At 39.0% G+C, this 22,612-nt stretch overlaps 1 protein-coding gene across 10 annotated transcripts in view; it reads right to left on the minus strand.

Moving 5' to 3' along the window:
* The window catches only part of LOC131246160 (protein MHF2 homolog), a 59,665-nt gene extending 37,271 nt beyond the window's left edge, over positions 1–22,394 (minus strand). For 3 of the 10 annotated variants that reach the window (XR_009171215.1, XR_009171216.1, XR_009171214.1), the window contains exons 1-4: positions 22,064–22,375; positions 21,910–21,958; positions 21,783–21,823; positions 1,400–1,439 (exon numbers count right to left, since the gene is read on the minus strand). Coding sequence is in view for 5 of the 10 variants with exons in the window: in XM_058246071.1 (XP_058102054.1) it covers positions 1,400–1,439; positions 21,783–21,823; positions 21,910–21,958; positions 22,064–22,084 (151 nt within the window). In the remaining 5 variants the exon portion in view is untranslated. Of the gene's footprint in view, positions 1–1,399; positions 1,440–21,782; positions 21,824–21,909; positions 21,959–22,063 lie in introns of all 10 variants that reach the window. The other 7 variants (XR_009171213.1, XR_009171212.1, XM_058246071.1 and 4 more) reach the window with 7 other exon arrangements.
* Positions 22,395–22,612: the final 218 nt, after the last annotated feature.

Consider the following 22,612-nt stretch of genomic DNA (forward strand, 5'->3'; position numbering starts at 1 on the left):
TATTCATATATATGCAAATATGTATATTAAGGCATTTCCTGAAGTTTCATTGAAAAATTCTACCGTTTTCCAGCATTTCTAGTTATCAGCGATATTATCGGCGATAACGATATTATATCTTTATCTCCGACCAGAGAAACTTGTAGCGATACCGACAACTCAAACATTGGGCGTAACAGCCATTACAGCCCCCATAATGGCCAATCCGAGACAAAAACTTGGGGGGGGGGGGTTTCACCATTTCGACCCCCATATCACGTAACGGACTCGGCCACTACCGTTATGTATCCGTCATTACGGCCCATACATAATCGCACAAGTTCCGAGGCATCAAAACCCTAAAGTCGGGTGCCTTCACCAAAAGACAGTTGGAATAAAATTTAAAAAATAATTAATTAATTAATTAATTAAAAGGGGGGGATCAAGAGTTCCATCCCATTTAATCCTGTTTAATCCCTCGCACCAAACAGGGCCTAAATGTGATCTTAAGTCTTAACCATCTTATTTCACCTATTAAATTTGGATTGCTTACATTTAGCTTCAACCATCCATTTATTGGCACCATTTAGATAGGTAGGATCAACTAATCAGTGTCATGACAAAAGCATGCTCCATCAATATTTGGGGTCCATGATTTGGGATGGTCCAGATCGGCATGCATATGTAGCATGTACATTAGTTGAGTCGCGGACATGGACAAAGCTGCATGGCATGCTCAGCCCACAATTGAAGCCTATGATTCTGGATAGTCCAAACCACCACATGTAAGATTGATGAGTTACGAAAGTGGATAAAGTTACATCATCCTCACCGCTCTCTACTAGGCAAGCAAGAAGTGTGTTAGATATATATTTACAGCACATTATATAGTACATGTATGTGATATAATACATATGATTTAAGTATGAGGGGTATATTCGTAAACATAACATATATCATCCATGTACCCAACCCGACCCGATTTTTAATTAGATCTAAACCAATGGACCCAAAGCCAACCCAGTTATTAATTGGGGCCAATTTCTGGAACCAGAGCAGTTAAATCAGATTATTGGTACCTTGGGTATCCATAGCTCTAGGTTCTCATTGACAACCATAAGCAGATGTGGACACGACGTGTGAACTAGGACTGAGAATTGCTGGGAGACTAAGATTATGATGATGATGTACATTATAGATAAATATTAGTGAATACAAAAAAATTAAGACAGAATATGAATGAAGGTATGATTCAATACTCAATAATGAGTAAAGTGTTTAAGAAGATAGAAACTGAGCTACGATTTTGCTTAACTGATGTGTCAAGACACATGTCCAACGCGAAGATTTTTAAAAAATGCAGTATCTCTGCCATATAGCAACTAAGTTATAAAACATATCCAAGGAGCGTATGAAATACCTGTAGCTGGCCGATTTTTCTTTGATGTTCCAGCTCCTACCTGCACAGTATAGAAGATTTCATCCTTGGAGACCTAATTGGTTTTTACCAATCAAGACAATTGATAAATCTAATAGAAATTGTTCGAGAAATTTTGGGCAGTAGACAAAAATGAAATTAGTTCTCAGTCATGACTGCTAGGTGATAGAAAATCAAGCATGAAGATGCAAGCCGAGTAACTTTGAGGGAATTTAATTTCAGGGCATGAAATGCTTATTAGCTTGTGAATCGCAGGTGCAAAAGTCAAAGATTCCTACATCTATAAAATTTCCATGAAAATGAAGCTCCCAAACCACCCTCTCCTCCCCATCCTGAAGCATTGTGATATCCTAACCTCCCTTTGGGGAGTGAGGAAATATAGGGAGGTAAAGGCTTGACTGAGAGGCTTGTTAGCACACCAGGCTTCATCCCAAATCTAATTATAGTACTGCCCCCAATTTACAATGAAATTCCTTGAAGAGAGTCCTCTTCCCACTTATACACTGCTCTCCATAGCCTAGAAGTTACAGGTGCAAACAACCCGACCCACTGGGTCATTGGACCAAAGCCTTAGTTGCAAGATCCTTCTAACTAGGTGCTGCTCCCACTTCGAATCCCCACTTTCAGAATCCCGCTCCTGCTTCCTACCTATTTATACTATTTTACATTTTGAAAGAGAGTTCCCCGCTCCCACACCCGAATTTGTAACCGCTTCATGCAACTATAGACCAAACCCAAAATTAAACACACCTGGGTCCAAAATTTGGATGCATTGAGTAAATTTGGGTAAAAATATTCCACCCAATTACCAAATGAGTTGGGTCTGGGACCTCCCATTTGGTGGGTCCAATTTGGGCCATCCTAAAATGGACCCAACACTGACCTAGGAAGGCTGTTAATTACTACAAGTCTAGGGAAAAGTAGGAGTTAGGAAACCATCTATAATTACTGAGTTTAATAAGGGAAAGTAGGAATTGGAAAATTATAATTAGTTAATTAGTGGATGGATGTGAAAGTTAGCATGATTGAGAAGATAAAGAGGGTAAGGTAAACACGAAGCTACAAGCCTACAACTATGGAGGGACTCTTTAACATCTAAGGGCTTTGTTTGGTTGCCACTTAAAAATGAGTTCACCTCAATTTATTTAATTCTAATTATGTATTAGAGATCAATTTGTTGGTAGGGATCAAAAATTATAAGCAACGATTTATACAAATCATGGTCTCTAATATGTAAATGATATGAACTAAAATGAGATGAACTCATTTTCAAGTCGCAACCGAATGCCCCGAAGGTTTTAAAATCAGTTAGACTAAAACAAAGAATACGAAACACAATGTAAGCAATAATAGGAGTCAAAATGAGGAATTACTTAAGATTGACCAAGAAGTACCCCAAAATGATTATTTTAGATATCTTGGGTCAATGATTCATGAAAGTGGAGAGATCAAGAAGAATGTTGATCATAGAATAGAGCTAGCTGGATGAAGTGGAGGTATGCCTCTAAAGTAATGTGTTCATGGGATGAGAGTAACTGAAATGAGGACGTTGAGATGAATGAGTGGTAAAACGAGAAAGGATAGAAATAGAAATGAACACATTCAAGGGAACTTAGGAGTAGCATCAACGGTTAATAAGATGAGGGAAAGTAGGCTTAGACAATTTGGCCATGTGCAATGATGACCAAGATTAGACCCTTTTTTCGTTTCTTTTTTCTTTTTTTCTTTTTTTTTTTTTTTTGTAGAACATGTACTAAGTGCCTTCTACCTCCTAGAACGACACACCATGGAATCCTCATGAATATTTAATTAGCATGAATTTTGGCCTTTTTAAAATTCGTCAAAAATAGATATTTTTTAGATGTTTTGCTGTTTTAATCATGCTGATTATGATGTGTTAATCATAGTAGAACATGTTAATGTCATTTTACAGATTTGGGGTGCCATTTTATAATTTTTTAATATTTTTTCTATTTACGCATTAATTATGGCCCTTTTTTTTAAAATTCGAAAAATCAATTTTTAATGATTGTTTTGCTGTTTTAATCATGCCATATGATGTGTTAATCATAGTAGAACATGTTAATGTGCATTTTACAGATTTGGGGTGCCATTTTATATTTTTTAATATTTTTTTCTATTTACGCATTTATTTTGGCCCTTTTTTGAAAATTCGAAAAATCATTTTTAATGATTCTTTTGCTGTTTTAATGACATCATATGATGTGTTAATCATAGTAGAACATGTTAATGTGCATTTTACAGATTTGGGGTGCCATTTTATATTTTTTAATATTTTTTTCTATTTACGCATTTATTTTGGCCCTTTTTTGAAAATTCGAAAAATCATTTTTAATGATTCTTTTGCTGTTTTAATGACATCATATGATGTGTTAATCATAGTAGAACATGTTAATGTGCATTTTACAGATTTGGGGTGCCATTTTATATTTTTTATATTTTTTCTATTTACGCATTTATTTTGGCCCGTTTTTTGAAAATTCAAAAAATCATTTTTAATGATTCTTTTGCTGTATTAATGATGCCATATGATGTGTTAATCATAGTAGAACAAGTTGATGTGCATTTTACATATTTGGGGTGCCATTTTAAATTTTTTTAAATATTTTTTTTCTATTTTCTCAGTTATTTTTGCCCTTTATTTGAAAATTCATTGGTCCAGTTGATCTTTTAATATCATTCATTTTATTATAGTAAATGATAGTCATATGTAATTTTGGGGTGCCATTTTATTTATTAAATTTTTTTTATACGCAATTATTTTGGCCCTTTTTTTGAAAATTCGAAAAATGATTTTAATATTCTTTTTTTTAAACTTACATTCATTTTCATAATATCCAAACTTTAATGTGCATTTTACATATTTGGGGTGCCATTTTATATTTTTTTAATATATTTTTTTTATTTACGCATGAATTTTGGCCCTCAAAAATAATTGCAAACACCTAAATGTAAGATATTTTCATATTACATTCATTCTTAAATATTATCATTGATAGTAGAGTTAGAAAATTAAATTATGAATTTTGTGTCAAATTAGGTTATCTGGTCATAAATTGATGATATCCGATCAACTTTCACCAAAGATGGACCGTTACACCACCATAAAATGTTCCAATTTATAAATGAATGCATATTTGGAATGTTAGAATATTCCGGATTTAATCCATATTTTTCATATTTTTTGCAAAAAAAATTTTTGCACCGTTACGGGCGTCACCGTTACGCCAACCGATACCGATACGGGATACCTTGGATGAGAGTAACTGAAATGAGGACGTTGAGATGAATGAGTGGTAAAACGAGAAAGGATAGAAATAGAAATGAACACATTCAAGGGAACTTAGGAGTAGCATCAACGGTTAATAAGATGAGGGAAAGTAGGCTTAGACAATTTGGCCATGTGCAATGATGACCAAGATTAGACCCTTTTTTCGTTTCTTTTTTCTTTTTTTCTTTTTTTTTTTTTTTTTGAAAGGTAACGATAGTTTCATTAAAAGGAGAGCCAAGATGGCACAAGATACAAAAGGAAAACTGAAAAACTGAAAATTAGATCCTCAACCTAGAGGCAAAATCACTATTGGCTGATCCTTTTACATAGGATGCTCATTCCACCACCAAAAACTAAGCCCCTCTTTTTTTGAAAGATGACAAATTTTATTTTTTTTTAAAAAGGCACAAAAAACAAACAAAGACACGGGGGAAGCAAGGGCGCCGAGACAGCGACCCAACTAACCCCCTAAGAAATCCAAATTACATCCCTAGATTTTGGGGGCAGCCATAGCCCATTCACATACTAACGATCTAATCTGATGAGAAACACTATCCGTCGTCCTGTTGGTATTGTCAAAGCACCTTGGATCATTCTCCAAAGAGTATTCTTGTGCTTGGGAAGGCAGACTCCGTGAGAAGCAAGCAAACAGTGATCCACCAAATTCAGCATGATCCCCCAGATTTGGAATGAGCCCGACAATGCATAAATAGGTGGTCCACTGACTCCCCATCTTGCATACACATATAGCAAAAGTTTGGTATAAGCATATCCCTTTTCCTCATGTAATCAATAGTTAGGACTCTTTTCCTACCCACCAACCATCCGAAAGCTGCATTTTAAAATCAGTTAGACTAAAACAAAGAATACGAAACACAATGTAAGCAATAATAGGAGTCAAAATGAGGAATTACTTAAGATTGACCAAGAAGTACCCCAAAATGATTATTTTAGATATCTTGGGTCAATGATTCATGAAAGTGGAGAGATCAAGAAGAATGTTGATCATAGAATAGAGCTAGCTGGATGAAGTGGAGGTATGCCTCTAAAGTAATGTGTTCATGGGATGAGAGCAGGGTGTGCCGAATCGGTTACGTATCGGCCGTTACACGATTTTGTACCCGTATCGGCCGATACGGGCCCGTTACGGGGTGTAACGGCTGTTACGGGCCGTTAGGGGCCCGCCCGAAACGGTAACTTTTTTTTTTTTCATTTTTAGCTCGTTTTTTGCTGTTTTTTTGAAACCTTTTGCTTCCAAACTGTTTTTCACTCCTTCTACTACTAATTTCGACCAACCTTAGCTAGGTATTTGAGATAAAAACACATTATATCACAAATTTTTTTGAATCAAAGCTCGGTGGGCCATTTTTGAAATTCGTCAAAAATAGGTATTTATACTTTTTTAATATGTTTTGCTGTTTTAATCATGTCATATGATGTGTTAATCATAGTAGAACATGTTAATGTACATTTACAGATTTGGGGTGCCATTTAATAATTTTTTAATATTTTTTCTATTTACGCATGAATTTTGGCCCCTTTTTTAAAATTCGAAAAATCAAATTTTAATGGTTGTTTTGCTGTTTTAATCATGCCATTTGATGTGTTAATCATAGTAGAACATGTTAATGTGCATTTTACAGATTTGGGGTGCCATTTTATATTTTTTAATATTTTTTCTATTTACGCATTTATTTTGGCCCTTTTTTGAAAATTCGAAAAATCATTTTTTAATGATTCTTTTGCTGTTTTAATGATATCATATGATGTGTTAATCATAGTAGAACATGTTAATGTGCATTTTACAGATTTGGGGTGCCATTTTATATTTTTTAATATTTTTTTCTATTTACGCATTTATTTTGGCCCTTTTTTGAAAATTCGAAAAATCATTTTTAATGATTCTTTTGCTGTTTTAATGACATCATATGATGTGTTAATCATAGTAGAACATGTTAATGTGCATTTTACAGATTTGGGGTGCCATTTTATATATTTTTATATTTTTTCTATTTACGCATTTATTTCGGCCCTTTTTTTGAAAATTCGAAAAATCATTTTTAATGATTCTTTTGCTGTTTTAATGATATCATATGATGTGTTAATCATAGTAGAACATGTTAATGTGCATTTTACAGATTTGGGGTGCCATTTTATATTTTTTTATATTTTTTCTATTTACGCATTTATTTCGGCCATTTTTTTGAAAATTCAAAAAATCATTTTTAATGATTCTTTTGCTGTTTTAATGATGTCATATGATGTGTTAATCATAGTAGAACATGTTAATGTGCAATTTACATATTTGGGGTGCCATTTTATATTTTTAATATTTTTTCTATTTACGCATTTATTTTGGCCCTTTTTTTGAAAATTCGAAAAATCATTTTTAATGATTCTTTTGCTGTTTTAATGATGTCATATGATGTGTTAATCATAGTAGAACATGTTAATGTGCATTTTACATATTTGGGGTGCCATTTTATATTTTTTTTATATATTTTTTCTATTTACGCATGAATTTTGGCCCTCAAAAATAATTGCAAACACCTAAATGTAAGATATTTTCATATTACATTCATTCTAATATATCTATCATTGATAGTAGATAGTTAGAAAATTAAATATATGAATTTTGTAGTCAAATTCAGGTTATCTGGTTCATAAATTCATCAGATAGTCCGATACAACTTCTCACCAAAGAGTGGACCGTTACACCACCATAAACATGTTCCAATTTATAAATGAATGCATATTTGGAATGCTTAGAATATTCCGGATTTAATCCATATTTTTTTGCAAAAAAAAATAATAATAATAATTTGCGCCGTTACGCCCCCGTATCACCGTTACGCCCCCGTATCCGTATCGGTTTTGGAGGTCACCGTTACGCCAACCGATACCGATACGGGATACCTTGGATGAGAGTAACTGAAATGAGGACGTTGAGATGAATGAGTGGTAAAACGAGAAAGGATAGAAATAGAAATGAACACATTCAAGGGAACTTAGGAGTAGCATCAACGGTTAATAAGATGAGGGAAAGTAGGCTTAGACAAGTTGGCCATGTGCAATGATGACCAAGATTAGACCCTTTTTTCGTTTCTTTTTTCTTTTTTTCTTTTTTTTTTTTTTTTGAAAGGTAACGATAGTTTCATTAAAAGGAGAGCCAAGATGGCACAAGATACAAAAGGAAAACTGAAAAACTGAAAATTAGATCCTCAACCTAGAGGCAAAATCACTATTGGCTGATCCTTTTACATAGGATGCTCATTCCACCACCAAAAACTAAGCCCCTCTTTTTTTGAAAGATGACAAATTTTATTTTTTTTTAAAAAGGCACAAAAAACAAACAAAGACACGGGGGAAGCAAGGGCGCCGAGACAGCGACCCAACTAACCCCCTAAGAAATCCAAATTACATCCCTAGATTTTGGGGGCAGCCATAGCCCATTCACATACTAACGATCTAATCTGATGAGAAACACTATCCGTCGTCCTGTTGGTATTGTCAAAGCACCTTGCATTCCGCTCCTCCCAAACCGCCCACTAGAACACAAGCAGGATCATTCTCCAAAGAGTATTCTTGTGCTTGGGAAGGCAGACTCCGTGAGAAGCAAGCAAACAGTGATCCACCAAATTCAGCATGATCCCCCAGATTTGGAATGAGCCCGACAATGCATAAATAGGTGGTCCACTGACTCCCCATCTTGCATACACATATAGCAAAAGTTTGGTATAAGCATATCCCTTTTCCTCATGTAATCAATAGTTAGGACTCTTTTCCTACCCACCAACCATCCGAAAGCTGCAATTTTTAGCGGAATTGGATTAAGACCAAACAAATCTAGTGGCTCCCACCTCTGCATGATTAGAAGATCTGTCCCGCGTAGAGAAAAAAGATATAACAGAAAAATGGCCCAAACTCTCCGTTTTCCAAACCCATCTATCTGTTTCAACTTCACTAGGAGCAAAAACTTGAATACTTTCCAGTAGGGCAGCATAGTCATCCACTTCTTCATCCCGAAGGAAGCGCCTACATGGAAGAAACCATGCCATCATGCCTCCAATTCGAGAGAAATGGCTTGCTACAAAAATTGAGGGGTCACGGCACCAAACTAAAGAATAAAGATGGAAGGAAACTCATTATTTTTAAATGTGAGAGCCAGCCCACTCATCCTCCCAAAATCTGATTTTTTTTTTTAACCATTGCCCAAAGAATACCCTATTCCTTGCAAGAAATCTTCCCTCACTTACCACACTCCTTTCCACGAAGTCGAAGCCCTATAGAGCAACAATTCTCTTGTACCCCATCCCCCCACCAAAAGTCCATATTTGCATTTGAGAACCTCTATCCAAAGGGCTCCATCCCCAAAAGCGCCATATTCATGGATTTGAGATCCTTGATTCCAGCACCTCCCTCATCATACGTCTTGCACACCGCTTCCTAACTGAGGAGAAAAAATTTCTTCTTATCCTCCGCTCCTTGCCACAAGAAGTCTCACCTAAGCTTCTCCAATCTTGAAATCACTGGCGTAGAGCATTTGAAAAGCGACATGAAATAAACAAGGAGATTGGATAAGGCCGCTTTTAATCAAAGTGATACGACCTCTGAGAGAGATCTCTAGTTCTCCATCTTGCTAGCATTCTCTTAACTCTTTCCACCACTTTGTCCTACGTATTCTTAGCCGATTTACCCACACAAAGCGGTAGACCCACGAAAGAGATTGGGAGAGCTCCCGCTGCACACCCAAAAATATCAACCATCTTCTCCACTTCCATCGAATTCATTCAAAGCCCATACATTTTCACTCTTGGAAAGATTAACTTTGAGCCCTGATACAACTTCGAAGCATTTGACAATGGTGCACAACTTCTCCACCATACTGGGAGAGGCATCACAAAAAAGAAGTGTCGTCCGGATACTGAAGATGCGAAATGGGAGAAGACATACCCTCAACCAAGAAGCCACAAGTGAAGCCTGCCTCTTGACCTCTCCAAAGCATACCACTAAAAGCTTCCACCACCATAAGGAAAGGGAAAGGGGACAAAGGGTCCCCTTGCCGAAGACCACGAGAACTTTTGATGCAGGACACATGATTTCATGCTAACATGCAACGTAAAGATTATGAAAGAGTCTATAAAGTAATTCAATTAACAAAAGACGCTAATCCACCAAGTAATTAAGAGTAAACAATAGAAAATAAAATCTGATTTAACCTAAATCACATGCCCCCATGCTAAGAAATCACATAAATCAATTAAAACTAAGCTCGATGGAAGGATAGAACTTCCAATTTAGCATAAGCACGTTCTAGACTCAATGGACAGATTTGTAGGTTTTATGATTAGGGATAGGAAGGGGAAAATCTGGAATTTGGAAAATTGTGGTTCATGAGAATTGGGGATTTTGGAATTAAGATTTCTAGAAATTAGGAAAAATAGGAAATTGAATATCTAGGGTTTAGAAGGTTGTACTGGAAAGGAAAAGAGGAAAACAAGAGAAGAAGATGAAGAATATATTTCGAGGAAGAGAAAGAAGAAGGATGTACCTTAGGTAATCTACCACCAAACAAGCTTCTACCCTTCCACAATTTAATTGGAAAGGAGGTTAAAAAAAAAAAATCAACCCTAAAAAATGAGGAAAATTTCTTCACACAAGAGAGTTTCTCTCTTTTTTTTTCTTCTCAAATCTCCACTAGGGTTGGAACTCTACCCCCCTGTGCTTTTATAATAAAAAATTCGGAATTAAAATTCAGCACAATTACAACTATGCCACTCACTTAAGTGAAGTGGCCGATCATCCAAAATAAGAAAACTAAAACATTTATTATCGATTCCAACCATCGCATAACTCCTAAAAATAACAAAAAATATAAAGAAAGCAAAATCAGAGTTCAAAGAGCCCAGATCTAAAAGATCTAGTGGCCCGATGGCCTGATCGACAAGATCCAACGGTTGGATCGACACGAAATAGAAATTCTATGACTAAAATAATCTCCTAAGCAGCCCACATGCATCATCCCAAAGTAGGGTCTTCCTGATGCACGTCCAATGCATGTGGGGTCTTCGAAATGGCCTGGCGAGCCCCATCTAAAACTCATCTCCCATCCACAAAGAAAGCTTCGCTAATGTGTGTGGTCGTCTCTGTTTCCGGTACACCCGAGTAGGTCCTCTGATGTCCCCATCAATTCCCCTCGACTGAGGAGATTTCACCTCCGATGAAATAAAGCTAAAGTGATGCTCGAGTAAATCCAAGTCTCGTCGCTCAAGCTCTGCCTCTGTGATCCATGTACTGTCTGACTTTAGTCTACCCTTCCACTTGACAAGGTACTCCTAGTAACCGCCATATCGTGTGGAAACTGCTTCTCCATCTAAGATATCCTTTATTTCCTCTCTTCTCATAGGTATGGATGGTACGGATGGTAAAGGTTGAGAAGATGGGTCAGGTAATGGCCATAGGTCTTGGGACAGGTCAAGGGCATTATCATCAAAGTTCATGTCAGGATTAGAGAAAGGTCCATGAAACGGTACAAGATCTTCTACATTAAATATGGAATTGATACCCACGTTAGGTGGAAGATCTATCAAGTAGGCATTCGAACCTCTTTTCAAGATTTTATATGGTCCAGCGCTACGGGCTTGTAAGTTTTTTATGATTCTCTATGAGAACCTTTTTGAACGTATTTTAATCATGACTTCATCACCCATAACAAACTCTTTCAACCTATGGTGTGAGTCGGCAATCACTTTGTATGTTTCATTACTTATATTGATTTTTTTTAATCTCCACATGCAAGTCATGCATATGTTGTGTAGATGCATGTGCAAACTTTGAAGGCCTATGGAACACAGACATGGGTATGCAATCTATAGGGGTCCTAAGCTCATCTACTTGTCTTTCCAAATTCACTTCCTCCCCAGGACTCATTTGATCGTGATGACGGTTTGGTAGAGTCGATGCGTGAATGTCCCACACAGGTGTAAGCTCATCTAGTATGTCCTTTGGAATAACAACACTAGCCTCCTCCAATACTGGACTCACCTCAGATGGTAACTCTACACTACCCTCAGGTGTAACCTCAGGTGGCATCTCCATAATAACCTTAAGTGTGACCTCAGTTGCCACGTAGACATACAACTTCAAATCAGTTTTAGTTTCTCTTTTAGACTCTTTGGCATTAACTATAGGAAGATACTCAAGTTGGAGCTTCGTTACACCTTCAGGACCACGTTCCTTGACGTCCCCCTTTTCCAAGGTGCTTTTGGGCGGGAAATGCTTCAAGACAATCCTTTTGCCTCCACATAAAAACGAACACATATTCGAGCGACTGAACAGTGTTGCATTCCTGTCATACAACCAAGACCTACCCAAAATGATGTGACATGTATCCATAAGCAAAACATCACACCACAACATGTTCGTATAGGAACAAAACTGGATAGGAATGGGATAACACTGAGAAACCAGAATCGAAAATGCGTCAACCCATGAGACTCGATAGGGCTAAGAGTGAGGAACGACTAGCATACCTAAGTGGTCCACAGTGCAAGCAGATACCACATTGATGCAACTGCCACTATCAATGATCGCCTTGCAGTTTTTACCACCACACTTGGCATAAGTGTGGAAAATTGAATTCTTGCGCTAATCATTACTTTCTACAATTTAGCTTAAGGTGCGGCTAATGATTGCAAGGGGCACAATCTCAACTCCTTCAATTTGATCCCTAGCTTGTGACTGGACATCTTCCCCAGTGTCGGGGTTCACTTCAAGCCGATTGATACGCGCATTGGTCATAGTCAATTGAGTCGCGGTGGTCTTATTATGCGCTTCAATAGCCATCAGATGATTGTTGATAGCGTTAAGGGCCTCAGCAATCTGTTCTAAATGCATAGTGGGATGTAGGCAAAAACCACGTCCTGAACGAGTGGGCATACACAAGGACACTCTAAAGGAAACCCTACGTCCTAGGACAATGTGATGACAATGATAGTACTAACCTAGAGATCACGTTAGACACACTAACCAGAAAATTCAGCAAATCGCTATCCGCAAACCTTATGTTGAAAATTCAGCAAGATAGTAATCCGAGGGTGCCAAACTGAAAATTCAGCACTGGTGTAATCCGAAAATTACAAGCTGAAAATTCAGCGATGTGACAACCTGAAATTACTATGGCGAAATTTCAACAATGGTATAAGTGGGGCCGCAAATTGAAAAATCAATAAGATACTCCTACAAAAACTCAGCAATATGATCCTATATGCAATCCATACTCTACTAACCCTAGATGTGACTCTAACCTAGATGCAACACAAAAAATCTATGCTAAACCTGTCTCTGATACCAAATTTGATGCAGGACACATGATTTAATGCTAACATGCAACATAGAGATTATGAAAGGCTTCATAAAGTAATTCAATTAACAAAAGATGCTAATCCACCAAATAATTAAGAGTAAACAATAGGAAATAAAATCCAATTTAACTTAAATCACATGCCCCGTATGTTAGGAAATCAAATAAATCAAACTTCTAATTTAGCATAGGCATGTTCCACACTCAATGGACAGATTTGTAGGTTTTACGATTAGAGTTAAGAAGGAGAAAATCTGAAATTTAAAAATTAGGGTTCATGAAAATTGGGAATTTTGGAATTAGGGTTTTTAGAAATTGGAGAAAATAGGAAATTGAAGATCTAAGGTTTAAAAGGTTGTAATGGAATGGAAAAGAGGAAGACAAGAGAAGAAGATGAAGAATACATTTCGAAGAAGAGAAAGAGGAAGGATGTACGTTGGGTAATCCACCACCAAACAAGCTTCTACCCTTCCATAATTTAATTGGAAAGGAGGGTTTAAAATAAAAAAATAAAAATAATAAATAAACCTTAGAAAATAAGGAGGAAAATTCTTTCACACAAGAGAGCTCTCCCCTTTTTTTTCTTCTCAAATCTCCACTAGGGTTGAAACTCCACCCCCTGTGCTTTTATAATTAAAAAAAAAAATTCGGAATTAAAATTCAGCATAATTACAACTATGCCACTCACTTAAGTGAAATGGCCCATCATCCAAAATAAGAAAACTAAAACATTTATTATTAATCTCAACCATCAAGTAACTCCTAAAAATAACAAAAAACATAAAGAAAGCAAAATTAGAGTCCAAGGAGCCCAGATCTAAAAGATCTGGTGGTCCGATGGCCTGATCGACAAGATCCAACAGTCCGATCGATACGAAATAGAAATCCTATAACTAAAATGTTCTCCTAAGCAGCCCACATACATCATCCCAAAGCAGGGTCTTCCTGATGCACGTCCAATGCATGTGGGGTCTTCAAAATGGCCTAGCGGGCCCCATCTGGAACTCATCTCCCATCCACAAAGAAAGTTGCGCTGATGTGGGTAGTTGTCTCCGTTTCTAGTACACCCAAGTAGGTCCTCTGATGTCCCCATCAACTTCTAAAGTAACATTTCGGGGAACCATTAATTATAATCAAGAAGTGTGCCAAACTTATACATTCCTGAATCCATTGTCTCCATTTGAAGCTGCATCCCAACCGAAGCATTATATAGTCAAGGAATCTCCAATCGACATAGTCGTAGGCTTTCTCGATATCTAGCTTGCACACTACCTGCCCACCCCCCCCCCCAAAATGCCTAGAGTGAAGACATTCATGGGCGATTAAAGCACATTCCAAAATCTGTCAACCCGGAAAAAGGCACTTTGATTCACTGAGATGATGTTTCCAATGATCTTTTGAAGACACATAGCTATCACTTTTGCTAAAATTTTGTAAGGGCCTCCTATAAGACTGATCAGTCGGTAATCCTTTAGAGATTCCACACTTGAAATTTTCGAGATGATGGCAATGAAGGAAGCAGTCATCTTTAAAGATATGCGACCCCTTTCAAAGAATTCTGACATGAAATTCATGACATCCCCTTTGATCACTTCCCAAAAAGCCTGAAAGAACGCCAACGGGAATCCATCCAAACTGGGGGCTATATCTCCTTGTAGCAAAAGGATAGCGGCTTTTACCTCTTCCTCCAAAAAGAGGGCTTCAAGAGAGGCAACTATGGGAGCAAATAGACTCTTGAAGTTGAGGTTGTCCAGTTTAGGCCTTTCCCATACCTCCCCTCTCAAAAGCATACCATAGAACCTAGGAATTTCTTCCACAATTCTACCTTTTGCTTTCAACACAAGTTCCATTGATAATCACACTGCTGATTTTGTTAATCCTAGCGCAAGCACTCGCAATGCTATGGAAATACTTCGTGTTTCTATCTCCTTCCTTTATCCAGACATGCCTTGAGTGTTGTTTCCATTTTATTTCATCTTCTTTCACCCTGCCTGTGTAGTCTTGAATAAGGTTGATCCTCATTGTTGATTCTTCTGGAGAGAACTTCTCTACTTCTACTTTAATGTCCAAGGCTAATAGTTTGGAAAGGATGCTCTTCGTTTCTACCTCCCTACTTCCTAGCTCCTATTTCATCCAAGACTTGATTTTACCTTTAAGAAGATGCAGCTTGCAATGCATAATAAATCCTACAAAACCCTCCACCTTGAAGGATTGCCACCAATACTTAATCTTCTGTTGAAAACCTTCAATCTCCAACTAGCTGAGCTCAAATCTGAAAGGCTTTGGTCCCCAATTTTCTTCTTCAATTTCCAGCAACAACGGGCAATGGTCAAAAATAGGCCTCAGAAGGGTTCTTTGCAGAACACAAGGGTAGGAACCAATCAGCCGACACTAGGAATCGATCAATTCTAGACATAATTGGACTAGACGGACCATTAGACCATTTGAACTTGCCTCTTAATGGCAGATCTACTAGCTCAAGCAAAGCGAGTTGATGCAATTTGAGAACGAGCATGAGTTGCTTGTGACCTAGACTCCATTCGATTTCTCCAAGACAAAGCGCATGATGTTGAAATACCCTCCAATATGCCAAGGAGCAGAGAACCTTGCTTGGTTTGTGGAGATCTCATCCCATAATTATGCCCTACAATCCTCCCTATTGGGGCCATATACTGAAGTAAACAACCATTCCAAACCTGAAGCTAACTCCTTCAATTGAATTGAAACCGAGAAAGTCACATGCCACCAATCCTCTTTCAACCAAATATAGGGGTCCCAAGAACTATAATTCCACCCAATCTCCTAGAAGCATTTAGAGAGACCCAATCCGTCGAACTATTCCCCCAAACATATCTCAATAGATTGTTGTTGAATCCATGAATCTTTTGTTTCCTGAAACGATATGACTTGCGCCTTATATCTGTTGTAAACATCTTTAATTTGGCTTCTCTTTTGTTTGCTCCCCAAAACCCTCACATTCCACGAAAGAATCTTCATTTAGGGATGGATCTACCACTCCTCCCCTTCCTCCTACCTATTGGCGAGCCTGCATGAGACAAATTCAAGTTCGATGTTAAGCTCACCAACTCCCTGCAACTGGTAGATGACCTAATCGAGCCTTTAGGGGACATGGAATTGTCACTTGGCCTGCCACATTCTTCTACGACTTGAAAAAGGGCTCGATAATCTTCCAGACGATCTCCAAAAGACATACCAATCAACCTTCCGAAGTATCCCAACGCCACCCTAATCCAGTGTTTCTCACTGACCACCTCCACCAAACTAGCCCATATAGGCCCCCTTTTGTCTTCGAGAAGCAGAGTATTGTCATACGAACCAGTCATTACCACTTTGAGAGGCGCAATGTCCAACACTACTCTATTTCCATCCTCTAGTTTCAGCAAACCCTCTAGCTCAGAACCTCTCCTAAAAGAGATCAAACGTTGCTTGTAGATCCACCAAGTGACCATTGGCAATGGAAGAAGTTGTGCCCCATTCCGATTCTAGATCTCCCTCGCTAAAAGAGCCAGAGAGGTCTACCTCCAAAGGGATCATCTTCGAGGTCAAGAGCTTTAGAGACAGAATCGCCTCTCAAGGGATATATATGGGTTTCTGAAGTATCTACGTTTCGACGCACGTGTGAGGCCATAAGTTATTTTGAATATGTGTGTGGTCTGAAGGATAGTTTGCACGTATATGTTCTCCACACGCGTGCAACACGAGATTCGTATCAACTTCAACTAACAGTTGTGATCGACCAGAGCTAATCGGGTATAGGCCACTTGTCAACGCACGGTCGTCTAAAACAGGTTCAGGTCCGAGTCAGCCTACTGAAGTTGAATCCAAGCCTAAAACTTTCGGGTTGTCAAAATGTGCTTGCTCCATCCCATCCAGACCTTGCTAGTTCAATGTTGAAGGGAGGTTCGAGCTAAGACAGTTGTCCCAAGCCAGACATTGGTCCCAGCAGCCACCGCACCACGCATCAACTCCCTCGCCACAGAGGCGTCAGCTTTCGTCATTTTCTCAAGGCCGAAGTAACCGTGTCTACGGCCTCCTTCTCTATCCGCCACGTGTCACCATAAGGATACAAACCCATCCTATGCTGCCACGATGCCTCCCGGTCATACCATGATCCGCTGGAGCACCAAACTTCTACACCTTCTTCCATGCCCGACTCTTAAGGTCACTTTCATGGCTTGTCCATCTTCGTTGTTCATCAAATGAGCTCTACTTGACGGATTCTTGCCTCTACCCTCATCTTCTTTGCAAATGTTGACCTTGATAACCTCATCGCCTACAGCTAGGGAGATTCTTTCCGGTTGTAGCTTCTTGCGGTTTCTCCTAACACAAACTCATCCCCATTTGATTTCTGCCCTAGATATTGTGTCTGGGTCGATCGAAACCACCTCCCCCAACCATTCCCCTATAAGTGCGAATGTTTCCCCCATCCACAATTCCAACGGGACTCCCACCACCTTGAACCAATAGACCTCTGTTGCCAATGGTGAGAAATTGGCCCACATCTGCATTTTCGCCACTAGACCACCCAAAGCCAAAAGACATAGGGCTAGTATATGATCGACTTAACACTGAGAGCTAAAAGGAATCCAGATCCATTCTTCTTCAATTATCTTGAAATCCTCCTGTTTCAGACCATCTGCCCCCAGGTGTAGCAGCCATCTGTAAACGTCCTCCATGGTGACGCCTCTACTGACTTTCACCACTAAACAGCAGCTTAAAGACAACACAGATAGCGTCAAAACAACTAGATCAAACCGGACAATAGAATTTTCACCAGATCCTTCCCTCCACATATATTGGGTGGTGGGTTGGTTTTTCCAACCCTTAAGATGGGGCATGATTCCACCTTGACCTAATGCAACCACATCTCTATAAGACCTCCCTGTCGAACAATATTTAGGTGCAAGCCCAGTGAGATTAGGAGCAAGGGCCTTTCTCAAGCTCACTTAGAGCTTTCTGATCTCAGACATACTTTTCTTCCACAGTCCTTTTTCAGTGTTCACTCTCTCTAGCCCAAACCTAGCTCTCTAAATCGACAGAGCATGGCCCACGAAAGGTCTCCCATCCAGTTCCGAAACCGCCTGTTCTAGCTCGTCCTCGTTGTCGAGAGCCGGACAAATGTGAAACCTCGTCTTTCCCCCAAACTCTTCGATCTCGGCCCTACAATCTCTCACATAACATTCCCATTTGCTCAAACACCCTTCTAAAATTCATCTCCAACAAATCCGGGGAGAAGTTTTCGATGAATAAAGTTGAGAGGACTGCAAGTGCATCTCCTTGAAAGTGTTTTCTTGAAGCAGATATCCTCGTCTTCTTGCGCGCTAGGATCCAACCATCTTTCAGCTCCTCCCTTTTGCTTCCCAGGGAGATCTTCATCTTCCAGAACCAGACCGTGAGCCTCTGAGTGACCGACCCTGGAGTCCCCTTCAAGGCATGAGGTGGCCTAAGATGGGGCTAATGGATGTATGTAAATCTTCTCCCGAACAATCTTTTTTCCCTTTTCTCATCATAGTCATCTACGAAGATGAGGATAAAAAATATGAATTCACAAGAAAGAAGTTCTCATTGTTATCTCTAAAGCCAAGGGGGATAGTTCTCATTACTAAGCCCTTTCTGTCACTTCACTAGCCAGAGATCGCAAGTTCCAAAAGCATCTTCCATTTCTCTCCCCCCATAATGCCTACGGATCTCAATATCCAACACGGCCTTCTATGCTTCCTTAACCTGACACCGCGCCAAGTGTAGAGGAAGCTTCCGATAGATTCCGACATCCCCCCAAGATATTGAATAATCCCATGACTGACGACCACATAATTTGGCCATAAGGGCAATGAATGAATAGGTGATATACTAATTCTGCATCCTCCATACACATCACATATATGTTGTGCAGGATCTACCAAGATTTGCAGCAGTTAGGAGTGACTTGGTCCAAGTTGACTGCTCTAAAAGGGCAAGGGGTAGGCCCAAAAGACATGGATGGAGTTAGCAAGAAAATACTTGATGACCTATGATTAAAATGAGGATATTGTCCTTGATTGAGTGGAATGGCGAAACGAGGTTCATGTAGCCGACCCCAATTAGTTGGTATAAGATTTAGATGATGATGATGATGAGAAAGTTGGCAAAATCAGATGTTATCACACACGTTGGCAGGAAAGAAATGGACATACGACATTGCATGTGATCATTTCTCATATATCGATCGACTGATATTGCTAAGTCTAGCTACTTGCATGAAAAAGGAAAGAAGATCGTCCAAAGGAATGATATTGCTAAGTCTAGTTGCTCGCATGAATAGAGACTTCATGAATCACATGTCACCAATGCACACCAGTACAAGATCTAGGTCATCCATCACATAGGGATCATTGTGGGAATGCTTTGGCCCGATCCAAACCCGCCGAATAAATAAATGGGTTGGCTTCTTTTGACTTGGACCTTACCTAGACCCATCTGAATAAGTAGATGGGTTGAATTCTTTTGACTTGGGCCAAACCCAAACCCAACCTAGATTTTAACAGGTTAAGCCTGAGCAAAAATCCAGACTTGATTATTAAATGGATCAGGTCACCCTAGCCGAAGCTCTATACAATGACACAACCCCTTATTAAACTAACAGCCCATGCTCCACGTCTGTTAAAAATCACCATAATCATTTCCCTAAAAGAGCATAGTTCATGATATCAAGATTTTTTACCTGCAACCCCAAAACACTACTGTACCACATTTCATCCCACTTAACAAGGGTGGAGTTTATGTCTATTGCATTATCCTTCCAAAGAATGTCTCACTGTAGTCTTTCCAGTTGAATCATGGAGGGGCACCTAAATAGAAACATAAACTAAATCGGCATGTTATCTAAACCTACTTTGATTAGAGTGATTAGACCAACTAGACTTGGTATCTTCTCTTACATGGCGAATGCTTCCTTTCAGTTCTTTCCAAGACAGGATGGATCCATGCAAGCTTTCCAACACACAAAGGAAGGCCGAGATAATTAGGAGGCGTGTTCCTCATTTTGCACCCAAAGCATGCTATCAAAATCTAAACATCATCAACCCCCAACCTAAACCCCACACTTTCCATCTTCTAAATGTTTATCTTCTTAGGAGGAAAGAGCCAGCTAAAATGCTTAGGATTATTTTTTACATCCATCATTTCATTCATATTGTGATTTAAAATGTACTAGTTGTTCCCATGGTCGGAAACTCATGGGTTCAAACCTTTTCAACTATGATGCATGGACTTGAGGCGTTCATGGACTTATGAATTGGTATCGTGTTTTGAGATGTATGGATGCATGGGTTTGTAGACCTCTTTTAGTCTTTCATGAATGATGAATGAATTCCAAACTTGGTAGTCTAAAGGCTGGAGTGAACTTGTATTCATTTCAAGCAAGTCATTTTACTTCAAATTATTTCAATTCCAATAAAGTCTTTTAAATTGGATTTCATTTCTTCCAATTATTCAAGCAAATTAAAGCTCTCTCTCTCACTAATTCCTAGACTGCCTTCTTCACCTCTTACTCTGCAGCATAGCATTTTATGGCATGTTTGGATGCATGCATTTCACTATAATGAATTGTAAAAGTACAATGATTACAAATTAAAATACTTGTCTCTTGGTCAATAGGTAATTTGAACGAGAATTCTCGCATTTGGATAGGAGTGGTAAAAGTGCAATGATGATACTTTTACATTACTGAGATCAGATGTCAAATCAACATGAAAAATATAGATTCATGTGTTTGGAAAGGAGATTTCTACTGCAATGTATTGTACATTTGTACTAATTGCAAATTCCTTTACCTCTCTCGTATTACATTTGCATTTAACCACCGAATTATGTGCTACATCTTCAAACAAACACTATAAAATCATAATGATAGTGCTTTTACATTGCAATACTCTTAAATCCCGCCATCCAAACAGACCCTTAGCATGTTGACTTCTTCATCTAGAATTGCAAGAAATCAAGGTTGTTGCATTTACACTAATCATTTTATTTCCAGTTATAGGTCAAGTCATTTGGCCCAGCCATTACTCATATGGACCAGTTGGTTTATGTAGGGTTCAATCTGAGCCCAACCAATTTACTTAAGAGGGGTGCACTCCAGTGGTATCAGTACCAGCCTAAGCTTACAGTGGTACTGGACAGAAGTGGGGCCCACTGGGTGTATGTATCACATCCAACCCATCCATAAGATGCCAAGGGCCTGAAAATCAGCACAATCTAAAACGCGGGGGGAGCCACATCAAAGGGAACAAGGTGGGAAGGAACACCCACCATTGCTATTCACTGGAGCCCACTGGAATTGCAGAACGGCCTGATTTTTATCCCGACTCTTCATACATGGCAGACGAAGGGTCCTGATGGCTAGGATTCCTTACATACAAGATGGTAGGCCCCCTTCAAATCAAGGGTGGGCGTCCCCTCTTAACTTGCCACCTGTTCTGTGGCCCTCATGAGCTTCTGTTTGAGCTGATTTTTGGCAACGGGGTAACATTTAGTTGAACCATTTGATGGAATACATCAAGTGGGCCCTACTTATTCCAGAATGGGCAACATGTTTTAGCCCCAAACGCCATAAACGAATCCCTTTCGCAGGGAATCTGTTTCCAGGAAACGAATCTCTTCCACTCTGCTATCTAAGAAGAATTGAGGGGGGAGCGCTATCGATGTCATACCTCGATGTCCACGATCTCAACGTCTTCGTTCCTCTCGCGCTCTAGATAAATAAATAATAAAAAGGAAGGCATTTTCGTCAAAGCCGGGGGCAGAGAGAGGAGGAGGAAAAGGGAGAGGGAAACGAACCTGGGGTTTTTGTGCTCCAGACGAACTTGAAAATGGCGTGAATGAGATCCTAATAGAATAAAAGATCGGAAGCAAAGTGAGAGAGAGAGAGAGAGAGAGAGAGAGAGAAAGAGAGAGAGAGATATTGTGAGTAAATGAAAGAAGGGAGAGTTACAGGATCGAAGGCATCTTCCATTTGGGGATACGCTTCCGCGGTTGCCAGACAATTTGAAAATGCAATAAGACAGCTGCGTCGATTGAAACTATCTGGATTTTCTCATCCGCGTAGTTTCGGCGTGTGGACCATCGAGATTATGACACATAATATCAACCATTAGATGAATGTACCAATTCCACGATCAGTTGTACAAACTAAACGTGGATTGTTCATCCCATCATTGTCATTCATCCTGAGAGCCTGTCAGAGTAGATTAGGTGTGATTTGTACAAATTTGCATCGTCTATTTGAAGATTTGAAAAGATTTACCGACAAACAATAGCAGAAACATATCCAACTGCCATGTCGTCGTTTGAGCGGCCTATGAAAAAAGTAATAGTGAGGAAGTGATTCCAGGATAGATGACGGAATAAGAAACGGAGGAAGTTAAGTAGTACTGAACAGTTATAGCAACCGAAAGTGGAAAAAATCAAGATAGAGGGATCAATATTATAAATAGCAGAGGAATTTAACCACGGATATATATATATATATATATATATATCA

The sequence above is a fragment of the Magnolia sinica genome, chromosome 5, assembly GCF_029962835.1.
Source record: "Magnolia sinica isolate HGM2019 chromosome 5, MsV1, whole genome shotgun sequence".
Taxonomy (NCBI): domain Eukaryota; kingdom Viridiplantae; phylum Streptophyta; class Magnoliopsida; order Magnoliales; family Magnoliaceae; genus Magnolia; species Magnolia sinica.